Raw genomic sequence first — 20,938 nt, 5'->3', positions numbered from 1 at the left:
TCACACCTGTTTGAGAGAATGAACAGGCAACCTCAGGTTCGATCTCCAAATAAATATAAAAACCCAATATGAAATTTGTCAAGTGACTTTTCTCTCAGGAAGATTAAGATACTCAATTAAGATGCTCAATTTTTATAAAGAGGGAACACTTTTGTCAACTATCTAATATAATGTTATATGATTTTTCCCCCTTTATTCCATTAACTTTGATGACATTTTCCTCACTCCTTTCAAAGTGTTCTTATTTTTATTATGTTTAACCATCTGGCCAAATGTTTTAGCAAGTAATTAAAAACCTTACAAAGGGTTTAGAATTTTAATTAGGTTATACAATTTTTGATGAATGGGGATAGGGAAGGATTTAATGGCTTCATGGCTAGAGAGGATTATCATCTCTTTTCCTGCCTTCCTTATGTATATCATAAGATTTTTTTAAATTGAAGAGACTGAGTTTGGATTGAAACTTTCTGAAAAATAATGAAGAAGGGTAGGTATAGCTTTTGTCCTTAATTCCCTTAGAGAAACGAAGGCACCAGCATTGAGGGACCCAACCAAAGATACGTACAAGTTATGGGAAATACGTTGGAGAGAGTTAGTGGTTCCCATGAGGAGGTTTTCTCAGCCCAACAGGTCATTTGCAGATCAGTGGCTAAGGACCACATGGGTGGTCAGGGTGTTGAGCTGCCCGGCAACAGGGGTGAACAGCCGAGGAACCGTGGCATCCTGCAGCCCCTTCCTGCCCACAAGGAGAAAGCTGTGACATCATCGGGTGGTGAATAAACTCAAGGGGATGGGAAAGGCTGTTCCTGGGGGCAGCTGTGCACAGAATGCAGACAACAACTCGTCTAGGATGAGACAGAATGGAAGGTTCTGTGAGGAAGGTCTCTGAGAAGGGGGGATACAGCACTGATGTACTGAGAGAGCGCGGACAGAAGAAAATGCCAGGATGAGGAGAAAGAAAGGCAACTAGGAATATCGATAAAGACAAAAAGCAGTATGATAAGGCACGGTTCAAATATGAAAAAGTGCTTAAAGACTTTAAGAAGAAACAAACTGGATTTCAGTTAAAAGACAGGATGACTAAGAAGCTAGAAGATACTAGGGACATGGTGAATAAAATGGATCCCAAAGCAAGACAACAAAAACCCTCCAGGGAGAGCAAGTAAAAAGTATGAAGTAAACTGTGACATGATTTTCTGTTTTATATGAAAAGAGAATTATTTGAACCTGATATTAGAAATAGTCTCCTTTGAACAGAGTAGGAATCATGACGTTATAACCAAAAAGAAAGAAATGTAGTCTCAGTCTATTATTTGGTTCTGAATAAAGCATAATAATGTCAACATGGTTTATTTGCTTAAACTTTGCAAAGCAAATCATAGAGAAAGCAAGAAGACTTAATTGTTGTTGCAAAAGAGAGTAGAGTGCGTAATACCACTGAATTGTACACTTAGATATGGTTAAGATGGTAAATTTGATGTTATGAGTATTTTATGACAACAAAAGTATTTTGGAAAAAAAAAGAAATAACAATAAAAATATATGTTTATAAAAAATAAAAAAGAAAAAAAAGAAATAACAGAATATACTTGTTATCAATTGTGATTGTTTAAAAGTTAAGGAAGAGACCTACAACAATGTAAAGGTAGAAGAGGAAAGAATAAGAAAGGGTAGGGGCACCCGGGTGGCTCAGTGGGTTAAGCCTCTGCCTTCGGCTCAGGTCATGATCCCAGGGTTCTGGGATCAAGCCCTGCATTGGGCTCACTGTTCCACAGGGAGTCTGCTTCGGGACTAGATCCCAGGACTCTGGGATCATGACCTGAGTCGAAGGCAGACTCGCTTAACAGACTGAGCCACCTAGGCTACCCTTAACTTGTTAATTTTTAAATTTGTTATTAAAAGTTTAAATGTGTAACTGGAGGGGCGCCTGGGTGGCTCAGTCAGGTAAGCAGCTGCTTTCGGCTCAGTCACCATCCCAGGATCCTGGGATCAAGCCCTGTCTAGGGCTCTCTGCTCAGTGGGGTGTCTGTTTCTCCCTCTGTCCCCCTACCCTGACTTGTGGGCTCTTGCTCTCTCTCAAGTAAACAAGTAAAATCTTTAAAAAAATGTGTATCTGTATAAAATCCCTGTACTATCATTTTACAGAGAAAACACTGTGAGGATAGAGGACAGTGCATGGACTGGTGTCTCTGGAGACAGAGAGCCAGTCCCTGCTGGCTGGGGGACCAAGGACTCAGAGGACATAAATGTCATACTTCTCAACCCTAAAAGGGAAAAACACACCAACCTTCCTGGGTGGGTTGACGATGAGATAAGAACGTGTATGAACGTGGTCAAGGTGTGTCAGCTGCGATGGCAGGGCTGAACATCCCTAAACAAAGGTACACTCCCCAGTGGATACGGATATGCATAGGGTAAAAAGCAAAACAAGAACTTAAAACAAATTCAACACTTCTTTGTTTCAGAGCTAGCCCAGGGGCCCTGACCCCGTTACTTAGCCTCCCTAAGCTGCTCCTTACTAACGTACAAAGTGGGGACACGGCTTTTCTCTTGCCATCTGGGTGGGTCTGAGAAGTGTTCCCTCAGTAGTTCTGCTGCCTGATCCCATCTCCTCTCTACTTCTCCACACGATCCATGTCAAGGTTGTTGTTTATTGGTCTATAGCGGTTGTGGGGTGAATGGAATATAAATCGAGTTGAACAGGTTATTTCATGAAACCAGCCTTGAAACTGAGAAGGCTATATTGGGTTTTTGTATCCTTCCAGGTAAATAAATGGATAAGATAGCGGACAGAAACTCTTTATGTCAGATATGCTGCTCTTCTTTGCAGGTAAGACCACCAACCAGAGGCAAGCTCACTTAAGGCATATTTGTGTGACCAGGTCACCTGAAATTAAGAGAGTGTCCAGAACACCATCTTGACAATAATAACAAAAAACATCTGAAAAGATTTTTTTTTTCTCAGTAAAAAACCTTGCTCTAAGTATTTCACAGTGTGTCTTTTTTTTTTTTTTTAAAGATTTTATTTATTTATTTGACACAGAGAGAGATCACAAGTAGGCAGAGAGGCAGGCAGAGAGAGAGGGAAGCAGGCTCCCTGCTGAGCAGAGAGCCCAATGCAGGGCTCGAACCCAGGACCCTGAGATCATGACCTGAGCTGAAGGCAGAGGCTTTAACCCACTGAGCCACCCAGGTGCCCCTTTCACAGTGTCTTTAAAATTCATACATTTTAATTATAATTTCTGAAAAAAAAAATACATGGTTTAAAATAACAAAAGCTATCCAAGACAAGTTCCAACGGAATGCATTTTCTATAATGCCTCAGGACTTAAAAAACAAACAAACGAACAAACCACACAATAGGTTATTTAACCCCAATTAACCAAAATAAAGTTCTACAACTTTTAAGGGAACAGAATACGGTCTCCCGTTGTCATGACGACGTCTGTGCCCAGCACCGCTTGTCAGTGATGCACCTGCCAATTCCAATCAATCTGTGTTTTCTGCATCACACGTAGGAGCTAAACCTCATGAGCAGGAGAAAATGGCAAGGCAGCCTGGTGAGGCCCTCGGGGCAGGAGCGGAGAGAAGAGAGCTTGTAGCCAGGTGAGGACACACACTCCTTCCCACATGCCCTGCCCTGCTCATCCTTTCTGGTCCTTCTGCCTCACCAGCACGCTTCCCAAACACGAAACGAGTAAGTGAAACCACGGGAAACTGAAAGGGAGCTGAGTGGATTACGGGCCACTAAGTAAATGGGAAGGAAGCAATTTTTCTCAGACTATCTCATTACTTTCTTGTCTTTAAATGATAATTTGATGTGGAATACACAGTCTGCATGGCAAAGAGTAGAGATCTTGCTCTGGATTTAGGGTTATCTGATATACGTAAAAATAGAGCGCAATGTAAAAAAGTGGGATCGGCACCCATTTTTTTTCATGCTTTCACCAGAATCTACACAGGCCCAGAGATCTACCTACCAGTGAATGGAAAATACAAGAAACCATCACGGGGCTGCACTCAGCAAAATGCCAGACTATAGGGAGGACACTTACTCCTCACTGCTCAGAGAGTGGTTCAGGGGACAGCCACGTCAGCACCCCTGGGGCACTGGTTAAACAGGGGGACGCCAGGCCCTATTCTAGTCTTCTGCATCAGAATCTATAATAAAGTCTCTAAGTGATTCATATTCACAATTATATTTAAGAATCAAGATTCTGTTGGACAAACAAGATAAGACAAAACAAAAATGCAAAAACAGAGAGAGAGAGAGAGAGAGAGAGAGAGAGAGATGGAGGGGAAGCCCAGAGATTCAGAGACTTTCAACCAAATGGAATGGGTACATGCTGATCAAATATACATATAATATTACAATATACAATATACAATAAATATACAAAATACATGTAATTTTTATAGAGCAGCACTGCTTGTAATTCTGAAAGACATATGAGGCTAAGTGAAAGCTAACCCAACGATAAACAACTGGAGGACATTACTGGATAATTTAAATGTTCCTATGGTGAACCCCGCATACAATGAAGAAAGCAAAAATTTTCATCAAAATGGAAATCAACGGGTCTGTGAAAACCGATCTGCAGCACTACTTGGTCATAATGGAGGAATTTGGTGGGGTGCGGGGGTGGTAGGTTTCTCCAGTGAGGTAGGTTGCAGGAGAAAGAAGTGATTTGGGGGTAAGCACAGCCTTCTCACTGAGGACAGGTGGCCCCTTCAGGAAAGGCGTAGATACACTAATAGTGACTGTGTCTTGCTGCAGAGTCGTCAGGTGTAGATGAAGGAATGGGAGCAGAAGTGACGGGTAAACTTTAAAGCGCCAGTCAAGTGTTACACACATATTTTGGTCTTTTCCTTTTAAAACAGAGAGGTAATGTGGTCAAGCAGTATGGCTTGGACAGGACACCTAGCTCTGTATCTCAGAGCTTCTCCCTGTGCAAATGGAACAAGTGAGTAAGCATCCAGAATCCTAATTCCCTCCGGTGTAAAATGAAGTAATACTTAGACCCAAGCTACTGTCAAAACGCTTGCTTTCCCTCCCGCCTCAGGGGCCTTCCTGCTCAGCCCCCGCAGGATCGCTCGCACTACTTCTTCTTTTTTAAAAGGTTTTATTTATGTATTTATTTGACAGAGTGAGAGAGCACGAGCGTGGGGGCGGGCAAAGGGCAGAGGGAGAGGGAGAAGCATAGTCCCCGCTGAGCAGAGAGCCCGATGCGGGGCTCGATCCCAGGACCCGGAGATCATAACTTGAGCCCAAGGAAGTCGCTTAACCGACTGAGCCACCCAGGCGCCCCGCATGTGCTACTTCTAAGTGGGAGCGTTCAGAGCCATCACATGATTCTGCCGCCACTGCCTTCCCCTTCCTGGAGGGCGGTCATCCAAACAGCGGCCGCTCTTTGCATTCCAGTCTCAGGAGGACAGGGGCCTAGAGTAGCACCCCCGTGCACTTGCGCCAGAAAGCAGCCCCTTCCTCCCAGCCAGAGATCTGGGAGGCTGTTAGTGCTGTGTCATCTAGCAAAAACCCACTATACCTTTCCGTGCGGGGTTAGAGGACTGCATGTGATTATGTCCAGAGATGCTAAAAAAACAACAGCTACCACCATCCACAAATGTTTGTTCCCGTCTCTCCTTAGCATTCGTGAAGCTGCCTCTGCTGCTGAGAGGAGTGGCCGTAGTTGCCCCCTGCGTCCATCAGATTCTCAGAATAAAGCTCACTTGTTTGAGGAAACTCACATTTACTAAGACTTCCCACGTGCTCCAAAAATGGTAAGCCGAAGTCATATGAGATTGGTTCTGTATTCTCTGTTTTATAAGAAATGTCATCTGTGGGGCCCCTGGGTGGCTCAGTGGGTTAAAGCCTCTGCCTTCGGCTCAGCTCATGATCTCAGGGTCCTGGGATGGAGCCCCTGCATCGGGCTCTCTGCTCAGCAGGGAGCCTGCTTCCCCCTCTCTTTCTGCCTGCCTCTCTGCCTACTTGTGATCTCTGTCTGTCAAATAAATAAATAAAATCTTAAAAAAAAATGTCATCTGTAATATGGGAAAGTCGATAGCATATTGATGGGTCTGGCAAACAAAACACAAACAAGAAACTCAGACTTCAGGAGTTCTGAGCTAAAACCTAAGAAAGAGAAACCAGAACTAACTGGGGTTTTGACAAATCAGAGGCGAGGATGAATGAAAGAATTCATAGTTAGTGTCAGTGCGGTGCTCAAGGACCAATGTCTTCCATTAAACTGCAGGAAGTGAAGGCAAGAAACTCAGAACAGGGATTAGTCAAAGGGAAGTAGGGATGAGCAGGACTTTGTTGCGTAATTCACACACACCACACTCAAACCCACACGTACCAGTTCCACAACTAATAATCATTAGTGCAAGATTTGAACACCACACGGGTGGTCAAGCCACCTGGTAATATAGGTTTCTGGTGCCACAAACAGTACAAGTGTGAATCGTGAACATGTGTTTTTATTCTGTTTAAACAACATACTCTAGATAAATTTTTTCTAACATGTTATCTTACTCCCAAAAGATTTAGCTTATACAATAAAATACAATAACAACAACAACAACAACAACAACAACAACAACAACAAAAATAACAACTTGGGGCGCCTGGATGGCTAAGTTGGTTAAGTGTCAGCCTTCTGCTTGGGTTGTGATCCCAGGGTTCTGGGATCAAGCCACGCACTGGCGTTCCTCCTGAGCGGAGGGCCTGCGTCTCTCTCTCCCTCTGCTGTTTACCCTGCTTGTGCACAATCTCTCTCTCTCTCTCTGTCAAATAAATAAACAATAATCTTAAAAAAAAATTCCCTTTCTGCTGACCTTTCTTAGTATAGTAATCACTATATATGCAATTAAGATACATGCAATTATCCACCTGAAAATGATTATTAACCACCAAACTGTTTCAACAGAGCAGATAATGCATTTGACATGCTATCAGACTGGAGAGTTTGGTCAGCCTCAGTCAGTACTTTCAAAAGTTACATTAGAATAAGATACAACCATCTCCCATTTCTCATTTGTGAAATGTGAAATGATGTGACTCTCCTTTGGGTCCACAACACACTGCTCTGCCTAGACTTTGCTTTGGAAGTTTATGCTGATTCGATGGCTTTGCCAATTCCAACCCCTCGACACTATGTGATTCTTAACATCCATAATCCAATTTGTCTACAGCATCCAAAGATACAAGATCATTTACATAAGCATTTAGTATTGTTGAATGTATATCTGGATTTCCTTAAAAGTTACTTTGGACTAACACACAATTAGAAACATTAATAGTTTTTTGTTTTATACAATGGAAGAATTCATCTTTTTGTTATTTCAAATGAATTTGTTCAAAGTTCTTCTTAGACTTCCATTCTTGGAATAGTTCTTAAAATAGTTTAGTTTCTCTCATATTATTTACTAATCTTCAACATCTGTTTCTTAAAATGTTCCTTACTTAAGATGTTTTAAAATGATCTAACCTATAGCACAATCTTGGAAAACCTGCCTCTCAGTGGCTGTGTGTGAACGAGGTAACTCATGGGGGTGTTGGGTGTTGGGTGGTCTCCTTCATCTTCAGGAACATCCCAGCACCCAATCTCCTGTTAACTCTTGGGGCTCACATTGAGATAACCAGTCAGCAGTAAAACACTCAGCCTTTGTTTCCTATCATTTTCTTTTTTATCAAACATTTATCAATTTTATTTCTGATGGATATTTTGGTTAGCTCCAGAATTTTGCAATTGTAGAAAAATGCTGGAATGAATAGCACTTAATGCGGCATTATTCGCCATTGTGCATATTCATAGGGTAACACTCTAGTGGTGAAATTTTGTGTCAAAACCTGTGCACATTAAATTTTAATAGACATGTCCTATTTCCATAGAGGTTGTACCCCTATCCTCTCCAGACAGCGACAGTCAAGAATTCCTGCTTCTTGGCTGCTTTACTACCACAGTGTGCTATCAATCCGTTTGATTTTGCCAACAAAATCTTCACCAATAAAAGGGGTTATTTTGTGTTACTTATTTATTTATTTATACACATTGCGGGGTCTAGTTTTTCACTTGAACAAAAATCATGGAAACAACAAACCCGAGTATCCAGCAAACACTACAGACTCTCTCACGTTATCCCAGGGAACAAGTATTGAAGGAGAGTCCATGGCAAAACAAACCACCAAGTTCTGAAATTTGGACTAAGCAATAAGAGCTCTCGTGTTAGATTTAAGCTGAGGTGCAACATGGAAAAGGAAAAGCAACAAAAAAATTATTATTGTTGTTGATACCTTCAGGTCACCCAACTGTTACTTGCAAAGCTATTTTTCCAATCACGGTTGTCATTTGTTTATTTCCAATGACATCCAGCGGAATCCTGGAAGATTCTCTGTTCGGGATAACTTACGGAGAGAGGACATGCTGGTAGTGCCCCGAAGAAACTGGTGTAAGCCATCATCGCTGTCACTGGAGCTGGCGATGCTGTTCCTCATTTCCAGCATGGAGATCTGCGTGCACAGGCTGAGCTGGTGTTCCAGCTTTTTGGCCTTCTACAAAGCAAAGGTTTAAGATTTCTGAGATCTCTGGGACTTAGGTCATGTATACTCTGTAAACAGCATTTATTTTTTCCTTGAAATAAAGAACTACCAGGTACATAGTAAGTGGCCAATAAATGTTAGCTATAACTTTTATTATAAGCTGTAACGACACATACGTTACAAAAATATAATATACTCAGTGGCTTATTTATTAATCTAAAAGTAATAAGCACCACCTTGATTTGATAAGGGTCCTAGGCAAGAGAACTTAAAGAGAGCACACGCCCATGTGCACAGTTCTGGGAGAACAATACTTATCACAGAAACCATGTTCTGCAATTTCTCTTCTGTCATCATTATAATTTCCTGGGGAAATGAAGATCACATTGCAACCTGGAGAAGATGCCTACAGCTCTGAAATTCCTAACTGCACTGCCACAGGCTCCTTCCCCTCCCTGACTAGTCACTTATGGGCTTTCTGGGAGGGGGCTTGACCATGAGGATGTCCCAAACTGGAGGACACCAGTGTTAAAATGCCAAGTTCCTGCTCACTGCAGTGACCAGTCAGCAGCCTCCCAGCTACGCTGCCCTCCTGGTCGCCTCTACCCCCCCCATCCCTACCTCCAACTCACGTACTGTCTTCCTTAGATTGATTAAAAGACTCTTCATGAGAGACCAGCACCACATCACCACAAATGGAGGTGCCTGACATTTAGCGACACCTCACCAGGTGATGGCAAATATAATAATTACAAAATATGTCCATTCTCTTGAGGAACAACTCCCTCAAAGGGTCTCTAAATTATAAGCATCCCTGCTTTACTTAAAACATGATGAATGAATGAAAATTCAGAAAAATATGTATTGCATAAAGTGGGGTACGTTTCACTATACATCATTTTTTAACAAAATAAACACACTCATTAAAAAAAACCCACTTACTTTATCATTTAAGGTGGGATCGTTCAATGAGTAGAGCTTATTTGTAATGTCTTTTCCTATAAGATACCTAAATATTTCATATAGAAATGGTTCTGATTCCAGAAAATAAGTTAATCTTTCTCTTGACCAGCATAAAAATCTGCAGTTATCATCTGCAATGATGGTGACCTGTCCGAGAAACAGACATAGGAAGGAAAAAGTATGTTTATGAATGATGAGTACAATAATTTTGGAGAAAGGAAGAGTAGAGTAATTTAGTGAATATTACTAAAGCAATGATTTTTCCTATTAGTTAAGTTAAAGCAAGATCTAGACACACAAACTTCTATAGCTATTATAAAATCATATTTAAATTCAGGTTAAAATCAAGAAATCTACAAACCAAAAGCAAATTCTCCAAGTTTTGTTGTTGTTCTGTTTTGTGAGGTCTGGTGTGAGGTCTGGAGTAAAGTTTGTACTTATTTATTATATTAAGGGCAGGAATCTCCAAAACCAGACACATTTAGATTCAAGAAACGTATCATCAGCTCTATGACTCCATAAAAAACTAATAGTCTGTACTAGACCAATGTTCCAGTTAGACATAGAATTTATGGTTAAATATTTCCTTACATCCAGATGATTACAACAGAGGTTTAAGAATATGACTTCAGGCAACAGTACTAAGGTAAGATCCCTGAGGCGAGTTATAGATGAAAGACCTTCTGCCTTGCCAACCTTGCAAACACATCCTGGAGAAGCAGAAAACTAACTCCTGTGAACTGGTTTTAGAATCCAGGCTGTTAGCTGAGGAATACGGCTAGTGAGGGTCCTCCTCTGGGTCCTTTAGTCACAGGTATTTCTTGAGTGTGACCTTTCAGGGCTAGCCCCAGGGTACTGGGGACTCACACAGAGATCTCCCAGGATTGGGAGACTATATTGGGAGCTCAGGATTGGGAGACTATATCTTTTCCTAGAACATTGTTCCACAGCAAAGTGGAAAATCCTGTAATTGTACCGCACAGAGCTCGAGATTTTTCAAATAACTTCTCTCTCCAGAGTGAGGGGTTATGCCCTCACAGCTCCACGTCAGGAAGTCCTTCCTCGCACATGGGTACCCTGTCATCAAGGAGTACTCTTCCGCTGAACTTCATGTGGCACCGAAATCACAGAACCCACACTCATCTGGGGACACATCTGTCTCCACCAGGCACTCTGAGGGCAGGGGCTGTGCAAGTTCATGTCTGAACGCCCAGCTCCCAACACAGAGTGGTGCTCAGTGTACATTCATTATATGAAGGAAGTAACAACTGAACACAAGTACTGTTGAAGGCAAAATCCATGTTTATATCCTCAGAGTTAAACCCAATGCCAGTCCAGGTAAATTCATAAAGAGTTTTTTTAATTCACGTGAAATTGTTATCTGAGTCTCAGAGCACATGTTTCCAAAGGCACCATTTCCCCTTGGTTTGTCACAAAATTAAACATAGTTTTGAGGATGAGGGGGTATTTATGTCCTCGAAAAGAGAAAATGGAAAACCCAGCTTTGCAACTAACATCAATAGCCGAAAACTGACCTTTAGCAAATTACAGGGTTTGGCTACTTTAAAAAGTGGGTCAATACTCCTGGGGGAAAAATTTTGTACTTATTGATTATATTAAGGGCAGGAATCTCCAAAGCCAGGCACATTTGGATTCAAGAAACGCATCATCAGCTCTGTGACTCCATAAAAAACTAAATTCTACCCATTCTTTCAACACACCTCGTGCACTTACTTTATCCTAGATGCTGTTAAAGGCACTGACATTACAGTGTGAACAAGGAGGGCAAGAGACTTGCCCTGGGAAGCTCACACTCTAGTGAAGGAAGCTGATACCCTCGGTGGTGTCGTAATTGACAATTATGTCAAAACACAATAATTATTTCGACAAATATAGAACAGGAGCAAGGGTAGAGACACTTCAAGGAATGACAATTACACATACTGCCACTGAGTTTATACATTTATTGCACTTTTAAACATTTAGGTTTTTTAACATCTGTAAGTAAGTGCCTCCAAATTGCCTTTCAGATAAGGCAAGTAGTAGTCTTCCTCATTTTTCAGATGCCAAATGACAAGAACCAAAAAACGTATTCATGAACACATGTTGACTAGTGGTGGAGTTGAGTACTTCTGACTTCCCGCCCAGACATCTTTTCCCACTAGGCCAAACCCTACCTAATGTGCCCAATATTCAGCAACAGGATCACACTGAAAGTAATTTGACTAAGTGACCACCAGGTCGGCTCAGAGTCCATCAAGAGTTCCTCATACAAAGAACAGCTGAACACAATGTCATGAAGCCTACATTCTAGTGGAGGAAGATGGTAGTAAGTAAAGACATCTGACTCCCTCAGCCCTGTAAAAAATTTACTTAAGAAGAGAAGTATAAGCTCGAGCCAGTACTGAGGAGTTCCCAGAAACACTAAGAGATGGGTAAATAAACATGAGGCCACTGAATAATATTCCACAGGAGTAATTCAAGAAAGGTGAGCACTGGGACTCACTATAGCACAGCCCTGTACCCAAGCACTGAAGAAAGGGTTAGGAGTTGGAGGTTCCTCGTTTGCCAAAGAGGTCATCCGTGGACAAGAAAGGTGTGATGCAGTAAGAAGTTAGAGGAGCTGGAAGTCATCCAGGAAAAGAAAAAGGAATCGTACCTAGGTGACATACAGTGCATTTGACTTCTTTTCAACCATTCCAACAACCTCAAGTTTCCCCAGAGGCAAAGATACTTCTGATACTATTGTTTGCTTAGCAAATACATATCTTGTTGATGGTTGAAAAATACTTTAAACCTGTGCAAATTATTATTAAATTTAGATTTAGCAATAGGATTCAAATAATAAGCTATACCTACAGTTTGTGTGAGTATCTTGTAAGTCCCTTAGTGCAGGCATTTGATTGGAAGTACGTGGCTATTAGCATATTGATGGAGGTCATTCTACACGATGGCTAATGCTTCATTTCTGCCAAGTAGATATTTGTGTTTAATGACTTCCTGTCACAACAGCCAAGTAAAACATATTTTAATGAGGAATTTCTATAAAGCAATATAAGAATTTTTAAAGCTTCTGTAAAATAAATTCACTCGTCAAGTCATTTGGGTACCTCAGGAGTACCATGCTTCAATTCTGGGGAAGGATTTTATTGAGGACATAAAAGCAAGCATGGCAATGGGAGACACAAAAGGATTTCTTTCAGGGAGAGGAGGGGACGAAGTGTTTGCCTCAGGTTTGCCTTGATTACATCAAGGCATTAGGCCTGTCCCTCCCTTTAGATTCTACACCCTCACAGAACGGGAAGACATTACACAGGAACAAGGGTGTCTCGGGGAATTGCCACATGTGTCAGGATTGGAAACAGCTGTTCAAGAGTATGACTGCTTCACAGTCTTCAGGGGAGAATTTGTTATTTTTCTTCACGTATTTTATAACATTTCGCACATCAGGAACTTGAAAAGGTCCTAGGACTCATCTGTTCAACCAATGCTTAGAGTTCTCCTAAGCAGTAGAATACAGCAGGGTCAAAGCTGGTAGATCAACAGGCTTCACAGCTTAGCCAAAAGATTTACTTAACAGTAAGATAAAGTCCGACTTAAATACAGGTGAAAATTTGGGTGCCTGGGTGGCTGAGTGGGTTAAAGCCTCTGCTTTCAGCTCAGGTCATGGTCTCAGGGTCCTGGGATCGAGCCCGGCATGGGGCTCTCTGCTCAGCAGGGAGCCTGCTTCCCTTCCTCTCTCTCTCTGCCTGCCTCTCTGCCTACTTGTGATCTTTCTCTCTGTCAAATAAATAAATAAAATCTTATAAATACAGGTGAAAATTTAGTGTTCATTGATTTCGTGAGGGCTGGGATCTCCAAGACGTTCTTCCCTTAAAACCAATAAAGCTTTGGTTTTCAGGCTTCTTAGCACAGGATATGCAACTGACCAGGGGAAAGCAACAGTGGGAGACAGAATATAAAAGATAAATGTGAAAAGGGCAAAGCTCACTTGACATAAAACAGCTGCACGAAGAAGAAACCAAACACAAGAGACTACTTCTGCCTTTTGTAATAAAGATACCCAAGAGGCTCTCAAGAGTTCTAAGCAGCAACTTTGGTGGGTAAGGACCAAAACGGCACCTGTGAGTTCCGGCTCTGAATCTGTTTCTCAGCTCTGTCCCTGTGCCTCTCATAACGGTCATATGTGCACCCAGACAACATCTGCTGTGCAAGCTTGAGAGGCAGTCACTGAGCCCACTTGCCTTTCTTTTCTCTTTCCACCCTATTTCTTAATTCATTAGTACCCTTACCAAAGAGGAATTTAAAGAAATAAAAATTCAAAGGTAGGAGCTCCTTTTCAGAATACTTTGAGTTGTTCAGAATTAAAGAAAAGCGAAGTAGCAGGTACAAGCATGTACGTGGAGGAGAGTGGGCACTGACACTGTCAAATGTCCCCTGCTACGGGCATAGGTGGTGACGTCAGAGCAGGCTCCGTGTTTCACTGGGGAGCTTGCTTCAGAAAGAGGCACTGCATACTTCTACCCAGATGTGCAACAGCTATTTTTACTCCTGAGTATCTGCCAATGGGAACATTTTGTAAACAATCAAAACACAAGCTCTCCCAAGGGTTTGCTTGGAGGGAGCCTGTTTCAACTGTGCAGGACACAGGTTCCGTGATGCTAAAGCGGTATTTATCCACTGGCCAATCAGAAGATGCCACACCACCTCTGTGCAAACAAAAGATGGCTGGTGTTGGAAAGGCTGAATGAATAAATATCCTTTCCTAGCTACAATACCTCGATCTTGGTCATGATTTTGGGATCTCCACAGCAATTATCAAGAACATTTCTCAACTACCAAATCCCAATCCCTAGTCCCCAAGAAGAAACCAGCTCGTGGTAGGCTTTCCTTTTTGTTAACTTAATTAAACTATAATTTGATGTCCAATGGAGAAGACAGCATGTGTTCATATACCGGACCTCTCAGGTAGCACTGCTTCTAGAAACAAAGAGGGGTCTGTTTCCACTCCCCTCTCCAAATTCCAGTTTCTTCAGGGTTATACAGAGACTGAGTTATTGTGTAATGTTCCTTGTTATTCTACACAGAGAAATGGATGCAAAAGATAAATGGGCTTTGGAAGAAGAAATTGTAAGGAGGGCAGGTGAAAGGAAAGAGGAAGAGGGGCCTCGTACTCGTTTGTAGATGGTGGTGATGAAAGAAACAGTAAGAACATAGGTCTCAGTGCACGGATGACCCTCTCAAACACAAGGTGAGAGTGTAAATTCGAGAAGCCATGATATAGCACGAACTTTCCACTTCTGTATCTCAAGCTCAGCCAGCTTGGGAACAGCGCTACACCCCGTCAATGAACTTGCATGAGACCTTGTAGTAAATACATGTAACTTTAGCAGGTCGTGCAATTATTCAGACCTGTTACTCAGGTGGCAGAGGAGTGGGGCAGGGCCTCAACCACTGCATATAAACTCAATTAAACTCAACCGCATGCCTGTCAGTTTTCCCTTTTATCTCCATGTGGCCTCCCAAAGTGTATGTCGCCCAAAGTGAGACTCAGAAATAAGATGTGTCATCAAGAAACCCTGACATTCCCTCCCTGCGGTGATAACATCCCTTCTATTCCGTTTCCTACTTACACACATTTACACTCCTGCTCAGGATCTTCTCAGGATATTTCCTTATTGCTGTTTCCCTGGAGGCTGAGACTGAAGGAAACTCTCCCCCAGTTTCTTGGTTACTCTCCTATCAGGTAAGTGGGGAACAAAATAGGAGGGCTGGATGCTTACAGAGAGAATAAAAACAAAATGCCACATAATGGAGTAATTTTTAACCACGAAGAACTTCATCTTTTGTCCTTAAAGAACTTCATCTTTTGTCATTAAATATAAAAGAGCAAAGTCATTAGTTTTTTTCAGAAGGATTAATTAAAGATGATCTCTAGGGCAAAGCCGGCTTCTATTTTTTTTTTTTTTTCCCAGTAAAAGTAACCAATCACATGTTTTAGGAACAACTGAATATCTACAACTGGCATTTTCCTTTCTTCCCATAATCAAAGCACTAGATGTTTTCTACAAAAAAATTATAAAAATTCCAATAGACCAAAAGGAAGAAAATAAAAAAGCAGCCAAACTCACAACCCAGAAATAACAGTGTGAACACTACAGTCCAAGTAGTTTATATCTTTCTAGACCTCTTTTTATGCATGTAGCGATACTATTTTTTTTAAGTTTTATGAAAATGGGGTCATGCTATATGTATATGTACCATATGGTAATCTCTTTTTCCAATAGATCACTTTTCTATCAGTATCTTTTGGATTTCAAATGAGACAAGAACTAGTTCCAATCTTCTGAAAATCATGACAAAACATACCTGGAATTTTTCACCTTTGTGCATCTGAGTTGATCTAAATTCAGGAGAATCTATAAAGGCACAGGGGTAAATGTTATGCAGAAAATGTCCTCGATAGGAAACCTTCATTCTGATAACAGAAATTAATATTAATAAACACATAATATTTCACAAATAACATTCTGGTCTTTAATATTACGTGTTGACATTTTGTACTGAAGTTTTAAAGACTCCATAGAGACAAACATAATTCTAAGCATAAATATTTACTTCAATATAAATTTCATCAACAAGAAAAAAATAAAAGACAGGTTCCACTACTGAGAAGACAGGTGCCTTCCCATGGATGTCATTACCCATATAGCTAGAGTAACCATAAATTTATTACTCAAAATCAGATACTTTTGAGAAGGAAAGGGTTGATATTAATAATTATGCTGAAACAGTATATAGTGACTCTCTCCCCACAAGGCTGATGTTCCTAGAAGTTGTATTTTTGTGATATTCTAAAAATAAACAAATCACTTGGGAAACAAGCACACGCTTGGAAGCTTAATGCCTAACTTAAACCTACTTCAATGTTGACTCATTAACTTAAAGGGAAAAAAGAAAAAATGGTCAATAAAGATTCAAAATGTTCACAGGTGGAAATCCTAACATCCACAAGATTCCACGCGGTCAATTCTATGTAACTCTAACCTGTTGCTCTGTACTATTCTAAAATGCAGTCGTAAAATGGGATTTTCACCACCAACAAACTCTGTGACCTGAAGATCTGCATGGTTCCCTTTCAGTCATTCCCTCCTCTGGGGGACATGAGAAGACTCCAGGCGAACTGGGAATTTCAATTTCCAGAGCACACTTACTTCCCCTTCAGAAGGATACTCAGACGGTCATCAACTGAGGTTTTATCCTCTGCAGCATACGTCTGGCCCTTTTTTAAGGTTTGGATCATACAAAACTGGCCGGTTAATCTTCTGAACAGATCTGGAGGCACACGGAGTGGTTCAAACAGTCGGCGGTAGATGCCACTGAGCTCCTTCTCAATCTTTACCTGAAATGCAGCAATGACCAGATGCTGCCATAACACAGCCACAGAGGAGCACTGGCTTCTGCCATCTCGATACGGGCTTGAGAAGAAACAGATCTGCAACACGCACCATGGCCCTTCTGCATTTCGTTCAATGGACTCATACACAGACAGGAAGCGGTGGCATAAGCTTAGATGCTCAAAGGGCACTTTTGCAGTTAACTCCAAGAGCATATGGAAAAGATTTGCACTATTGATCACATCTCTTCCCATGCACTGTAGAGCAGCTGTGGAGGTTTTGAATGTTAACCACAACATAGACCTTTCCAATCTTAGCATTTCCTTAAAATAACACGGAACCATTTTGTCTTTATAACAATTTTGTTTCACAGAAAGAAATTTCGTGAACTTTTCAATGTTATCGCAAAACATTAATGCATAAAATAGGGATCAACTTGGGAGAGATCTATGAAAATACATGCATTAAGCATTTTGCCTATTTTAAGTATTGTTTAATGCATCACAGTAGGAAAACAAACATCCACAGCTGCGATCATTGCTTCTGCTTTATTTATTCTGAAGCCAAGCAAAGAGAGTAAAAGGTTTTGGTGTAGCAATTTCTTCTTAAAGTAAAGTACTCTGTAGAACGAGAGCCCGCCGAATTAAGTCTGGCTGTTGGAGGGAGGGAAAAGCAAAATCGCTGAATCACCTCTGCTGTTAGATAAGCCCCAGGTCACACGCCATACTGGGGCCCAGCATTACTGTGGGAAAACTGGAGAGCATGTGAATGAACTTTGGGGCTCAAAAGATCATCTGTCCCAATGAAATCCACGACAGCCACACTCTAAAGTTTATAGACCCACATCATGATGGCCACTCAGATGTCTCTACAGCCTTTGCGATGCTCTTGCCATGTTCATTTTAACAAAGAACCAGCACTGATACTTTTCAAGAGAGTAGGCTTATAATACAAGAAGAAACAAAAACACAGATACTGTGTGAGTATTTTTACCTGATGCTACTGCCATCACGACATCAGCAACTTCTAAACCTATGATCAGAGCTTGGGGCTCCAGCAAGTTCTGATAGAAATTATAATCCTCATTATCACTACCATCTACCTCCTCTACCTCAGAGTTCTAGTAATGAGGATTTAAGATAGTTTATTCACAAATATGTCCTACTTTCGAGATACACACTAGCCTATGTGGCCTAGTAATAAACACAGGAACTGAATCTAAAACTCAAATTCATAATCTACTCATTCTGCAAGTCTTAGCTCAAGTCCCAATTCCTTCATGAAGCCTTCTTAATTCTTCTTGTGAAAGCTATCACTCATCACATGTTTTTCTGAGCACTTGTTATGTGACAATCATGGCTGACAGGAATTTGAAAAACAACCTTAAGGTGGTAGATGATACTGTTATTTCCAAGTAATTGCTTCTCCCATCCCTGGTGAAAGGATTATCCATTCCCTGACCCCAGCCCATTCCCACACTATCACTCTTGCCCATTTTGTTTGCTTTAGCCAATGGAGTGTGAATAAAACTGATGTTATGTTCCTTCTGTAGAGAAGTTTTAAGAGACGCCAGGTCTTTCTCTGTTGTTCTCTTGTACTTTTTTCTCTGCCATGAGAACACATGTCTCAACAGAAGCTGCTGCTTCAGCAGAGACCCTGGAATGAAGACACAGCCCAGAATCACAGCGGACACACAATTGCTAGAGTCCACGTATAAGGTGGGTGAGAGAAAGGACCTGTCACTGAGACTTTCAAGTTGTTTATGACACAGGGGAACCTAGAGAGAACTCATACAGTAAGCAAAATGGACTGGGTTGCAATGTTTGAGGTTACACTCTAATAGAATGCCTATTACTTGTATCATCTATATCATTCAAGCGATCATTTCCTGTGAAATGTCTTGTTTTCTAATAGTTTTCTGTGCACATGTCTGGCACTGAACATGAGCACAAGAGCTGTATCTTCTACCTTACTTAATAATTGTGTGTACTTTGCACCATTAGTAAACAATGTAGGGAGTGATTTCTAGAAGCCACACTGCTTTCGTATCCTATTTACATCTTTTGGTTCTTGGAATGACCAAGGAAACACAACAAGATGTTGACAAAAAAGTTAAATATTAGTATTTTGGCAATACCCTCCCAAAATGATGATTTTCTTAAATAAATATTTTGGGCATAATGTAATGAAAAAAATAAAGTCATTACATTTACAAAATAGCAGGAACTATTTGTAAAGCATTAGTATGTTCAAGGAAGTTGCCCATGAGTAATTAATTTTACAGCTGGGCAAAGATATTTCTAAGTGACATTTAAAAATCAACAGACAAAAGAAATAATGAGTTATATGACAAAAAATGTTCTCTCATGTGTAAATTGCCTTAATGATGTAAAAAATTTTAAAAAACTCTTTTGTAGGGGTGTCTGGGTAGCAGAGTTGGTTGAGTACCCGACCCTTGGATTTGGCTCAGGTCGTGACCTTGGGGTTGTGGGGTGAAGCCCTGTGTGGGACCTCTGCTGAGTGCGGAGTCTGCATGAGACTCTCTCCCTCTCCCTCTGCCCCTCCCGCCTGCTCTCTCTCTCTAAAATAAATACATGCATCTTTTTAAAAAGACTCATTTGTAGAACAAAGTTCATGGGATTCAAATATTTCCCTTTCAGACATATACAAACAAATCGAAGAAATGATACTAAGGGGATTAAAGATGTTAAATGTTCATTTTCAAGTCTAACAAAGCACTTTAAAAGCTTTTTGGCTTTAAAAATCTCTTCCTTTAAAATCTCCTCCACATTAATTTTAGTAATTACCGGTCTTTTCTTGTACAAAAGATATGACAGATGCAAAATGTTGACACCCAGGAATACGGAGTTCCATATCATGATATCCAAGGCACATCGGTAGAGAGTAGCCCAGACAATATAAAGGGTACATCCTGTTGAGTAACAAAGTCAATGTGTTAGATGTCGTCAATAGCATCAGGATGTAGCTTAATACATTTGATATCCTCTGCATATTAAAAAAAAAACACACATTTTAGAAATACTTAAGCCCCGGGCACCTGGGTGGCTCAGTCAGTTAAGTATGATTTTGGCTCAGGTCATGATCTCACCGTCCTGAGATAAAGCCACCCCTGTACGCTCCCACCTTTGCACTTACTCCCACCTTCCCTCTACACTGGGCCAGGCCTTGCTTGGAAGCCCATCTTTCTCTCTCTCCCTCTCCCTCTGCCCCTCATCCTGCTTGTGCATACACACACGTCTGCATTCTCTTTCTCGCTCTTAAAAAAAAAAAAAAGAAGAAACACCTAAGCCAAGCATTACTTTAAGTTCCATTTTGTTTTTTTGTCTTATTACTACAAAAGAAAAACATGTTTTGTTGCAGAAAATTTATGTAGAAAATATATTTTATAGGAGAAAACCCCCCCACAATTCTACTACTGTTGATACCTAATACTTCCTCACAGTCTTGATGCATTTTTACCTGATGGCAAACCTACAGTATACAAAATTTTAAAACCCACTTTCTTACTTTTTTTACTTATTGTGGTAATCTCCCTATTTTGTTAAAACTCTTCATATACATAGTTTTTAATGACTGTAACTGATTAAACCCTAATTTATCTAACCATTTCCCAACTGGTAAACAGATGAGATTTTTTGCGTATAATTTTTGATACATCACCAAAACACCTTTATACATTAAGAATTAATGTTTTTCTGACTATTTCTTTAGGGTGGATTACCTGACAGTAAGTCAAGGAAATGAATTTTATAGCTTTTGATGAGACTGGAGAATTTTTTCCCAAAGCTATATAGATATTTGTAATCCTACTAGTTGGGAATGCCACTATCAAGTTCTTAATATTACAAAACTTGAAAGCTCTTAATTTGATACTGAGGTTTTATTTTGTTTTGCATTTCCATGATTACTGGTGAGCCTGCATATTTTACCAAGATTTTCTACCCATTTGAATTTTTCATTTGATGATTTTCCATTCACCTCTGGAAAACTTCTTGCCTTTTTTTTATTTTTTAAT

At 40.7% G+C, this 20,938-nt stretch overlaps 1 protein-coding gene across 3 annotated transcripts in view; it reads right to left on the bottom strand.

Annotated features, from left to right (window-relative positions):
* The window catches only part of BVES (blood vessel epicardial substance), a 37,353-nt gene that overhangs the window by 9,708 nt on the left and 6,707 nt on the right, over positions 1-20,938 (bottom strand). For all 3 annotated transcript variants that reach the window (XM_032338936.1, XM_032338938.1, XM_032338939.1), the window contains exons 3-7: positions 19,710-19,834; positions 16,720-16,907; positions 15,875-15,983; positions 9,485-9,652; positions 8,413-8,554 (exon numbers count right to left, since the gene is read on the bottom strand). In XM_032338936.1, coding sequence (XP_032194827.1) covers positions 8,413-8,554; positions 9,485-9,652; positions 15,875-15,983; positions 16,720-16,907; positions 19,710-19,834 — 732 coding nt within the window. The remainder of the gene's footprint in view (positions 1-8,412; positions 8,555-9,484; positions 9,653-15,874; positions 15,984-16,719; positions 16,908-19,709; positions 19,835-20,938) is intronic.

The sequence above is a fragment of the Mustela erminea genome, chromosome 4 (genome assembly GCF_009829155.1).
Source record: "Mustela erminea isolate mMusErm1 chromosome 4, mMusErm1.Pri, whole genome shotgun sequence".
Lineage (NCBI taxonomy): Eukaryota > Metazoa > Chordata > Mammalia > Carnivora > Mustelidae > Mustela > Mustela erminea.
Note: the sequence above shows the minus strand (reverse complement) of the source record. Positions and strands in the feature narration are given on the sequence as shown.